The sequence below is a fragment of the Eretmochelys imbricata genome, chromosome 22 (genome assembly GCF_965152235.1).
Source record: "Eretmochelys imbricata isolate rEreImb1 chromosome 22, rEreImb1.hap1, whole genome shotgun sequence".
Lineage (NCBI taxonomy): Eukaryota > Metazoa > Chordata > Testudines > Cheloniidae > Eretmochelys > Eretmochelys imbricata.
The window spans coordinates 4,142,311-4,153,351 of record NC_135593.1 but is presented as its reverse complement, the minus strand read 5'-3'; the positions used below and the strand labels follow the sequence as shown (position 1 = coordinate 4,153,351).

The window sequence follows — 11,041 nt, the reverse complement described above, 5'->3', positions numbered from 1 at the left end:
ATTAAACATTCATCTTGAATTAACTGATTGTCACCTCATGAACTCTCCAGGAATACATCCCACCACAACTGGCAACCCCGGGGGGGCGGGGGCGGGCGGCTCGTGCCCGCGGGAGGGAGCCGGGGGCGGGCGGCTCGTGCCCGCGGGAGGGAGCCGAGCAGGGGGCGAGGCGGGGGCGGGCGGCTCGTGCCCGCGGGAGGGAGCAGGGGGCGGGAGCGGGCGGGCGGCTCGTGCCCGCGGGAGGGAGCCGAGCATGGGGCGAGGCGGGGGCGGGCGGCTCGTGCCCGCGGGAGGGAGCCGGGGGCGGGCGGCTCGTGCCCGCGGGAGGGAGCCGGGGGCGGGCGGCTCGTGCCCGCGGGAGGGAGCCGGGGGCGGGAGCGGGCGGCTCGTGCCCGCGGGAGGGAGCCGAGCACGGGGCGAGGCGGGGGCGGGCGGCTCGTGCCCGCGGGAGGGGGCCGAGCACGGGGCGAGGCGGGGGCGGGCGGCTCGTGCCCGCGGGAGGGAGCCGGGGCGGGGGCGCGCCGCTCCTGGACGGAGGCTGGAGCCCGGGCTCGGGCCCTGCCTGGCTGGTTCTGGGCCGAGGCCTCATGCTCCGAGCGGGAGCCAAACGCGCTCCCCCGCCCGGGTGGGTCACTGCAGCCGGGCGCCCCCGGGCTCTCCACTGCCCACGGCCCGGCACGGGCAAAGCGGGCCCCAGCTGGGGCCGGGGGCGGAGCCTACAGGGATCTGGGCGGGGCCAGGGTGATGCTTCGCGTTTGTCCCTTCCCGGCACCCGCCCAAGCCGGCGGGAGGGGCGGGGTCTTGTTGCCAGGCAACAGGAGCGTCCACGAAGCGGCCGAGCGCAGCGGCGGAGGGGTAAGAGCCCGCCCGGGGGCCGCGGCCGTTAGTGACCTGGGCCGGGGCCCCCCCCCGGCCTCCTTTCCCCCCCCCCCCACCGGGCCGGGCGTGGGGTGCAGCTGGGGACCCCCCCCGGGACTCCTCCCCCCCACACACACCGGGCCGGGCGTGGGGTGCAGCTCGGGACCCCCCCCGGGACTCCTCCCCCCCCCACACACACACCGGGCCGGGCGTGGGGTGCAGCTGGGGACCCCCCCCGGGACTCCTCCCCCCCACACACACCGGGCCGGGCGTGGGGTGCAGCTCGGGACCCCCCCGGGACTCCTCCCCTCCCACACACACCAGGCCGGGCGTGGGGTGCAGCTCGGGACCCCCCCCGGGACTCCTCCCCCCCCACACACACCAGGCCGGGCGTGGGGTGCAGCTCGGGATCCCCCCCGGGACTCCTCCCCCCCCACACACCGGGCCGGGCGTGGGGTGCAGCTAGGGACCCCCCCCGGGACTTCTCCCCCCCCACACACCGGGCCGGGCGTGGGGTGCAGCTAGGGACCCCCCCCCCGGGACTCCTCCCCCCCCCCCCACCGGGCCGGGCGTGGGGTGCAGCTAGGAACCCCCCCCCCGGGACTCCTCCCCCCCCACTGGGCCGGGTGTGGGATGCAGCTCGGGACCCCTCCTGGGACTCCTCCCCCCCACACACACACCAGGCCAGGCGTGGGGTGCAGCTCGGGAGCCCCCCCCGGGACTCCTCCTCCCCCACCGGGCCGGGCGTGGGGTGCAGCTCGGGACCCCCCCGGGATTTCCCCCACACACACACACTGGGCTGGGCGTGAGGTGCAGCTCGGGACCCCCCCGGGACTTCCCCCCACACACACACTGGGCTGGGTGTGGGGTGCAGCTAGGGACCTCCCCCGGGACTCCTCCCCCCCACACACACACCAGGCCGGGCGTGGGGTGCAGCTCGGGACCCCCCCGGGATTTCCCCCACACACACACACTGGGCCGGGCGTGGGGTGCAGCTCGGGACCCCCCCGGGACTTCCCCCCACACACACACTGGGCTGGGTGTGGGGTGCAGCTAGGGACCTCCCCCGGGACTCCTCCCCCCCACACACACCGGGCCGGGCGTGGGGTGCAGCTGGGGACCCCAGGACTCCCCACACACACACTTCGTGCTGGGTGCAGCCAGCACCTTCCTGGCAGGAACTTTCTCCTCTTCTCCCTGGGGCTCCCTGCCCTTTGCCAGCCACAGCATCACTGCTAAAAGGGCCCCACTGCGGCTGCCTGAAGCTGGCTGGAAATCTGGGAGCCATAGGCCCCATGCCCGCAGGCAGCTACCCCAGAGGCACTCGGCTACGAAGAGCAGCTCCATGACCTGCTCAGAACCAGCTCCCCCTGCTAGCCCAGTTGGGAAACCTGACCCAGCTGCCTGAACTGAAACCCCATTTCCCGAAAGGAAGAGAGTGGGAGGTGCTGGCACGGACCCACTTCTGCCTTCCAGCTAGTCTGGTTGCACTTTCTGAAGGGTGGCCACACTCATAGACTCCTGCGGCCATAGGGTTAGGAGGGATCGCAAGGGTCATCTACTCTAACCCCTTGCCAAGATGCAGGATTTGTTGTGCAGGCACAAGTTGCACCCACAGAATTTGCACCGTTAAATGCAACGCTGAGTACTTATACATCCAGCTGCCTGACTGTGCTAATTCGGTAATTAGAGGTTAAAAATCAGCTTTGCTCCTACAATCCCACTGCAAATACAAATTGTGCCTGTGAAAAGGGAAAGCAGAATCTAGCATGTCTGAAAATATGTATATGCAATGAGATTGAACTGATACCTTAACTCCTTCATTCCCTGACTTGCCTGGTAATTAAAGTCGTGAGCATAATGGTGAGTTCTACAAATTTAAACCCCCAAAATTGTTATTTTTAAGAGGGTAAAAAAATAAACTGCCTGTGTTTAATAACGTTAGAAATAAAGAGCCTGTGTGGGCATTCATATTCACACTTTATTGAGGGGCATACGCTGGGGGAGGTGTGATTTCCATAACCTTAACTACACAATTTGCTAGCTCTCTGAACACTACATTGTATTTGAGCAAATAGCAATTAATTATGAATGCTGGACCCAGGCGAGAAGTAACTAGCCCATGCTCTTTAAATGGAACTGCAGGTGCCATAGAAGGCCTGTTCCGACACCATGTCTATACCATTCTCAAACACCCATCACCGCATTCCACCGGGATTTGCAAATCTGCTAGAAGGACTAGCCAGAGAAGTTTTGAGGGAGCAGCCTGAAGATATACCAGCCTTTGCAGCCAACTATTTTGAAGAGCTGCTGGATAAAAGAGAAAGTGAGTGTAAAGTAAATGAGGAATTTTGCTTATAAAAGAAAGTTCTAGCACAGGGCTGAGTCCAGAGAATTGAATTCTATTCTCACTGTGTGACTTGGGGTACTTAAGTTCAACATCTCTGTTTTCCCAGTTCCTAAAATGGAGATTTAAAAATTCCTTTCTAATGGGTGCTAAAATGACAAGGTTCTCTGAGTTGGTAATGTCATTGAGAACTGCTGTATTTGTATCTCCTCTTCTGTGTGTACATATTGCTCTTAGCTGGAAGGAATGTCAGATCTCCCTATGGATGACATGGCTCCCTTAATGGCTGTTAATATTAATTACTACACAAATGTGAATGACTGTTTCATAGGTTTCCCTACTCTTTGTGCATCATAGATCTCTGAACCCATTTTCTTTATTGCATTTTCCCATTTAAAGCTTGTTGTATTTCTCTCCCTCCTTCATAATTCCTTTTTCTTCCTGCTACACAGCCTTTCTTAACTCATTAGCTTATAACTGACGTTCTCTGTAACCCTTTAGAAAATGGTAGGCTTGAGGAAGCAATCTAATTTTATGAATATGTTGGGTTATGGGATGATGAACATTCAGGCTCAAAACTACTCAATCTCACTATGGTTTCCACCTAATAGTTTTTTAATGTAGAATAAATTACAATACAGGGGTAAGAGGCTTCTGTGCGGTTATTGCACAAGAAAAGCTTGACAGCAGGGAATGCACATCCCTCAGTGTAAGGTAATCAACTTCCTCCTCCCATTTGGGAGGTCAGATCCACACCTCAGGGCTGTAAGGAGATCCCCATGAACTTGGGATGAGGGTCCCCCACTGGCCCTGAGATTAATTGGCTTGCTGCTGCAGGTATAGCTGTTCCTGGGCATGTTGGTCCCACTTGGACGTGCAGTGATGCCATTTTCTTGGGTCACCTTGCATTTCCTTGTGAGAGGAAGCATGGCCATGACAGGCACTAGTGAATTGTTCAACCTGCTGCATGCCATGCACACACCTATCCGATCACAGCCTTGCCAGCCTGTTGAGTCTCCTTTGTGGCTTTAATTGTGGCTCTGTCCCTAGATGTTAGATGCTACAGTGGCTTTTTGCTCCCCTGCTGTCATGGGACTGTTCCTAGAACCATGGTTGCTTGATATTCCTTAACCGGCATGGCCTTTACCCTCTCCTAGTGGCACTGCAGAAAATAGCATTTCTTTTTCTCACAGCCAAGGCTGCCTCTATTTTCAATCTATCATCTTCATTCTTCTGTCATCCTGCTGCCAGCCCGCTGAGTGAGTGCAACTTGACTGGGGAACTTCCTGTCTTAATTAATAGCTTGACATTGATATGATAAATGTTGGTATTTATTTTCAGAAACCAAGTTTGACCCAGCAGAATGGGGGGCTAAACTAGATGACAGATTCTACAACAACAAAGCTTTTGAGGTAGGCTGGGATTGCTGCTCTAAGGGGTCTCGTCTTCCTGCAGTGCACAGGACTAAAAAGCAAAATCTCACCAAATGCTTTTGAACCTCAGTTAGAATGTTGCTGTCGTGATTATTCTGCACATCTGAATAGGTGGTAGGATAAGGTACTTATATGCTATGGACAAGATGTGGCTTCCATGGAACGGGCTTGGTGAGAAACAATGCCAAGGTTCTTAACCTGTCTCGCCACTTCTAAGTTTGTCCTCTGAATAAACAGGAGCACAAAGTAAGAAAGATGCTCCCCATGCTGATGAGCCGTATCCAGCAACATGACTTCTGTCTTCTCAGGGCTCTGAACAAGGCAGTTTTGATGCAACGTATATCACCCAAGCTCCCCTCCAGGGCAGAGACTGAGCTAAGCAGTGACCATGATACAAGCAATATTCCGCTATGTTGTACATAGTGGTGATGCCCTATACTGTGTCTAGAAATGATCTGGACATGGGACCTAATGTATATGTTGAACAGGGGAGACAGGGTTCAAGGTTTTAGCTTCACTTGCACTCACTGCTAACTTAAAAATTAAGTCACTAAACTCCTCAGAGCAGGGGTCTTCTCTTATGTGTGCTGGTGGATGTTTTACCCACTCTTGGGTGCTGTTAAAACAGTTAACAATAATGGTCACCAGATGCCTTTTGAAATCCAGTCTTCAGCTCTGCACATCCCCATTCATGGAAGTTGAGCTGGTGCTTAAACTGAGAAATGGGACCAGGGGAATTACAGACTCTCACAGATGGGGAGAAACTGAATTTCCATTTGGGATCCATGTTCTGGAGCAGTCTGCAAGGAGACTTAGCCCTGGTCTACACTGCGAGGGGGGGGGGGGGGGGGGGAAGAATCGATCTAAGTTATGCAACTTCAGCTACGTGAATAACGTAGCTGAAGTTGACGTACTTAGATCGACTTACCATGGTGTCTCCACCATGGTGAGTCGGCTGCTGCCGCTCCCCTGTCGACTCTGGGCAGCGATCGATCCAGCGGGGACTGATTTATTGCGTCGAGTCTAGACATGATAAATCGATCCCTGAGCGCACGCCCATCGACTGCTGTACTCCGGCGCCGCAAGAGGCGCAGGCAGAGTGGACGGGGGAGCGGCAGCAGCCGACTCACTGCGGTGGAGACACCACGGTAAGTCGATCTAAGAACATTGACTTCAGCTACGTTATTCACATAGCTGAAGTTGCATCACTTCGATCGCTTTGCCCTCCCTCCCCACACGGCATAGCCCAGGGCTCGGACTGGAGCTCTTTCCTATTGTGAAGTAAAGGTTGGTTGAACCTTTATTTTTTTTCTGTTCTTCTTACAGGAGGCTGCATCTTTGCAAGAAGAGGTGAAGGAATCGATGAAAGATTCAGCCATGGAGCCCGTAAGTAATCTCCCAAGGCCTGCCTGGATTTTGACTCTGCTGGAGCTGCACCTTGTGTCCATGTCCAGATGGCTAAGCAGGAGCTGGAAGTGCTCCGTCAGTTCCAGGGCATCTCTCTCCAAATAATCTGAAGAGAGAAAATCAAGGCCTTTTGTCCCAGCTCGCTTAGGATCCTCCCCTTTCTGTTGTTCAGTGTGATTTCCCAAAGAGTGTGGAGTCAGATTCAGCCCTGCGGTGACTTTTCAGTAGAGTTTCACCCCGGATGCGTTTGTTCCATTAGCATTTATAAAGCAGTTCATTCCTATCTGCAGAGAATTTGCCTTTGTTGTGAGGCTCTGTGTCCCTCCTTCCCCATTTTGGATTTTAGTTTCTAGATCACTGAGCTAATGAAATCATTTCCCCCAGCTAATTAGCTAATATGATGCTCTGACTGCAACTTGGTGTCATATTTGACTTCCTCCTCTCCATCATTCCCAGCTGGGGCACCTTGTTGGAGGTAGGGGAGCCTGATTTGTATATTCCACTGGAAATGGGTCTCTCTTTCTCTCTCTCTCTCTCTCTGTCTAGTAACTCAGTCTCTTTCATGCTTGATAGTATGGCGCAGGCTTCCAGTGCTCTTCATTTTTAAAAATCAACATTTGCCAACAGTTATCACTCCCTGGGAATGAAAGGCCACCATTTCCCCCCCTACTTAACAGGAAATAACTATCATATCACACACCACCAAGTAGTAACTCTTGGCAAATGCTGATAGTTTAATGGCACTGTTAGTTTCCCACAGAAGGGAGCTTCGTGTTCTGGAAACTCTGAGACGAGCAGTTGGTATTTAAATAAGGACCAAATCACGATGTTCTTACCCAGACAAGACTCCCAATGAGTCACAGAAAGTTCTGCCTAAGTAAGGGCTTCAAGATTTGGCCCTAAAAACAACCCCACCAATGATTAGATTTGTTGTTTAAAAAAAAAAAACATAAAGATGACAAAACACATTTAGTTTCCCTCTCAACCTTTGGTTCACACACAGCTTCCAAAATGCCTTTGGGAAGCAGCAGTTTTCAGTGGCTGCACATTATGCAGATTTACTGTAATTTAGGCATTCGTTTTTACTACAAGAAAATGATCAGCCTGTCAGCTGTTTACGAAGCCATTTCCTCTGTGGTTCTATTTTTTTAATGAAGGAGCTTGACAAACTTGGCCTCTATGAAACATCCACCCAAGAAATAGAAGATAAAGCTGCCACAAAAATCCAGGCTGTCTACAAGGGATACAGGGTAAGAGAGACAGTGAGGAGACTGAAAGAACTAGGTCAGGATGCAACAAACCCCATGGAAGAAATCTAATGTCATTAGACCTCCCAGTGTCATGATTTCCAGCCTAGATGCAGGTGAATGAATGGCTTGTTTGTCAGTAGGTTTATTTTTGTTTAATAAACATCACATTTTCAAAATGCACCTGAGCACTGTGTGATTAATTTTTTTGAGTCTGTTTGCAGAGCTGCTCGCTCAGTCTGTCATCGGCACAGACTCGTTTGGATGGGTAAACATTGAACTTCTCCAGCAAGTTGGCTGTAATCTGGTAAGCCACAGAGAACTGACTTTCTGCAAATGTTAGTTCTAAAAGCAAAAAGTCCATTGCCTGAAGCATGTCATTTATTGGCTGCGTGTCAGGGTCACTGTTTCCAAACTGTCCCCAAAGGTCGACAGAATGGGAAGGGGGCTAGGGGAGCAAACACCAAAGATCTGTTCTGCATCCCGTCACTTCTGCTCCGCTCCACCTTCTCCAGGTGTGCTCTTGCCCTCCGTCCTCAGGTCTAGAGCACAGGGACAAGACCTGGGGTCTTCCGCCTCCAAAGACTGGGCTGGACAATGGATTCGGTCTCCCTCTGGCCTGATGACTCAGTATTTGTCCACAGCAGAACAGTCATTGGGCAAGAGAGACTGAGTGGGAATGACTGTCATCCAGTGATTTGGGCTTCCATCTAGGAGGTGGGAGATCCCAAGTCCAGTCCCCCTGCTGTACTCACTCTTTCATTATTTATCCAGAGTGCAACAGCTTCAGCAGGAGAGAGTGGGGGAGCCCCGCATCCGAATATCCCATAGCTCAGTGGTTAGAGCAGTGGTCTCCAAAGTGGGGTGCTCAAGACCATCCCTGGGGGTGCGCAGCAGGAGGAGCGCCGCTGAAGGAGTGCTGCTGGAATGGTGGCAGCAGTGCTCCTGGACCTTTGATTCTTCGGCGGCACGCCGGTGGCAGCTCGGCTCTCCCTGCTCCATCTTCAGCGGCACCCTGAGGTCTTTTTTTGTTTGCTTCCCTACAACTGGCCCTGGGGGTGCGCAATCCAAAAAGTTTGGAGACCACTGGGTTAGAGCACTCTCCTGAGAGGCAGGATTTGAACAGAGGTCTCCCTTCTCTTCCTCTGGCAGAACCTCAGGGGGGCTGCTGCTCCTCCTTTGGCCAGATTTTGAATGGGACTGATCCAGTAGGTGGCCTCTGAATACGCCTACTGGATTGGACCCCACACGTGACTTAGGTGGCTGGATGCCTATCTTCTTGTTCTTTGTGAATCGCTCTGGGGTTTAGGCATGAGGTAGGTGTCCATGAAACCTAGTGAGAGGCAGCAGTGCCCATGTTCATGGGCAGAAACACAGGCTCCCAAGGAGCTTTGACTCTGCAAAGTTAGGTGCTGAGTGAGTTTAGGCATCTACAGGGGTTCAGGGGAGTGTTGTGGATTGCAGTGAAGCTAAAACTGGATTTAGGAGCCTAAATGTGAGGTTTAGGCACCTAAGTACCATCATGGATCCCACACCGTGCGCCACATTGGTAAACTAGGGATAATTTTGCCGCCTTCGTAGTGGGGGGCTCTAGGCAATTAAACTCTATTTGTAAAGTAGCTCGATATTCCTGGTTGAAAAGATGCTTTAAAAGTACAACATATTATTAGTTTTATGCCTGGGGAAACAATGAAGAAAATCAAGAACAAACGACTATATTCAATATTTGTGAGGACTGGGAAGATTCAGGACTGGTAATGCCATACACAAGCTTGATTCTGCACTTCTTAGCCCTTGTGTTGTCACTTAACCTGTGTACAAAGCGGGTATGAAATGTTACCCAGTGGAATGTTGGCATTTTGCACCCAGTTTGCACGGCACCTGCCCAGCGTGTGAGAAGCAGGGGTCAGGTCAACGTCCTTTCTGTTGTAGCTCACTAGTCTGAATCCAGGCCAGGTGAGCACAGTTGATTAACGTATAGCTCTTTGGGTCTCTTTGTGAATTGATTGGGTCAATCTCAGTCCAGGTATTAGAGGTTTAACTGGCATGCTAGGCTGATGGCTAAATTCTGTTTATTCTAGTATCCTTCTTAAGTACTAAACTTAGGTTTATTTATTTTTTTTAAGGCAACTCTTCTGTTGGGACAGAACCTGACAGAATTCAGCACTGAGGCTGTTACTTTGTCTTGAATCAATAGTTTAGAAATATTGTAACACAAAACGGAAAGTAGTGATTGAAGAACAAAAGCTCCCTGCCAGCCTCCCCCCTTCCTGGGGTGGAGGATTATCTCATCAGTTGGGATCAAGACACTTTTTAATGAAAACTTAATAAATTGGCCCCAATAATTGGGTGTTATTTCCCAAGGTCCCTGCAGTTATTATAATGGCTCACCTGAGACTTCTTACTCATTGCTCAACTTTTTAGGATAAGAATGCTCGTGCGATTGTCTTGAAAGTCCCTGCCGGAGCGTCTGAAGGAGGAAGAAAAGATATGTAAATGTGCACATCTCTAGATTATATTTAATGATCTATTTTTAGTTTTCTTGTATCCCTTGAGGTTGTCACAATTTAGTACAGATCCCTGCTTGAACGAGGGATGTGACATCTGCTATCATTACAAACCCCATCAATATGCTGGGGGGGGGGGGGGAAAGACGAGGGGCAAGGCACTGTGGTGCTGCAGTTAACATATTTTACAATCTCAAAGTAACTTCTAGCCATCTTGTTTGGATGTGCTGGGTAACACATGGCTGCTTTGTTTCAGTGAAATGCCAAAGGGGCATCCATTCATGTGAGTGAACTTAGCACTTGATTGATAAAATTAAATGTTTCAATGTACTAAACTAAGTTCAATCTTAATTATTGTACCACTCAACATGAATGCTGGAAAAAACATACCCCAACCACTGAAAATTAAGCCATAGCATTGAGTCTTTAGGTCTAAGGCTTCAGTACGGGAGATGGTGAACAAAGCTGCATTGAATTCAGTGGGGTCACTCCTGGTTTTCACTAGTGTATGTGCAAGTAGAATGAGCAGGCCTGATTCCTCTTGCCTTGCTCCTTGGGTAGTCATTCAGTGGTGTAAAATGCTACCAACCCAGGATTCCTCACTCATGCAAGGCTGTGGAGAATCTCTCTCTGGTACATAAACGCTCTCCGTTCCCATAGTATTTGAGCTCCTCACAAACTCTAATGTATTTATCCTCCCACAGCCCTTTGAGGCAGGGGAAGTGCTATTATTCCCATTGTACAGATGGAGAACTAAGGCACAGAGGGACCATGGCCTGGATCCTCAAAGCTACATGGGCTCCTATTGGAATCAGTAGGAATTAGGTGCCCAAGTACCTTTGAGGATCTGGGCCTAACTCAAAGTTCCACAGGAAGGGCTAGATCTACAAAGGGATTTAGGTGCCTAAGTCCATGCTCAGCTGCCCCCTAACCTGAAGAGTTTCTGTCAGTGAGTATATGCACAGGTGCCTAAGTCCTGATGCCTGGAGCCTATCTCACAGCTAAGCCCCTGTGGGGTGCTCAAACAAAGCATGGCCCTGCCCACCTTGCCTGATCTGGTAGGCATTGTCAGAGGTCACCTAACCGATTGGGCCCTACACAAAACACGGCTGGAGGAGGCCTCAGCAGCAGCCCCCTTATTTTATTACCTCTTGCCCAGTGGTCAAAGCGCTCACCTGGTACGTGGGAAATGCCTGTTTCAGATCCCCTGCCTTAGGAGAATGCCCTAGCCGCTGGGCTATG

General features: G+C 52.0%; 1 protein-coding gene across 2 annotated transcripts; it reads left to right on the top strand.

Annotated features, from left to right (window-relative positions):
- Positions 1 to 796: 796 nt before the first annotated feature.
- Positions 797 to 7,475, top strand: SPA17 (sperm autoantigenic protein 17). 2 transcript variants are annotated; one of them, XM_077839784.1, is made up of 5 exons: positions 797 to 855; positions 3,004 to 3,184; positions 4,547 to 4,617; positions 5,965 to 6,024; positions 7,203 to 7,475. In XM_077839784.1, the coding sequence occupies exons 2-5, from the start codon at positions 3,031 to 3,033 to the stop codon at positions 7,362 to 7,364; spliced, it is 447 nt and encodes a 148-aa protein (XP_077695910.1). In that variant the 5' UTR covers positions 797 to 855; positions 3,004 to 3,030; the 3' UTR covers positions 7,365 to 7,475. The 2 variants fall into 2 exon arrangements, with proteins under 2 accessions (XP_077695910.1, XP_077695911.1); XM_077839785.1 differs by lacking the exon at positions 797 to 855 and having other exon boundaries at positions 2,936 to 3,184.
- The last annotated feature ends 3,566 nt before the right edge of the window (positions 7,476 to 11,041 follow it).

Excerpts from the sequence above, each read along its gene's own strand:
- SPA17 (XM_077839784.1), top strand. The coding sequence starts at position 3,031 with ATGTCTATACCATTCTCAAACACCCATCACCGCATTCCACCGGGATTT. Across the intron at positions 3,185-4,546 it reads GCTGCTGGATAAAAGAGAAA|AAACCAAGTTTGACCCAGCA; the intron begins GTGAGTGTAAAG and ends ATTTATTTTCAG. Across the intron at positions 4,618-5,964 it reads ACAACAACAAAGCTTTTGAG|GAGGCTGCATCTTTGCAAGA; the intron begins GTAGGCTGGGAT and ends TTCTTCTTACAG.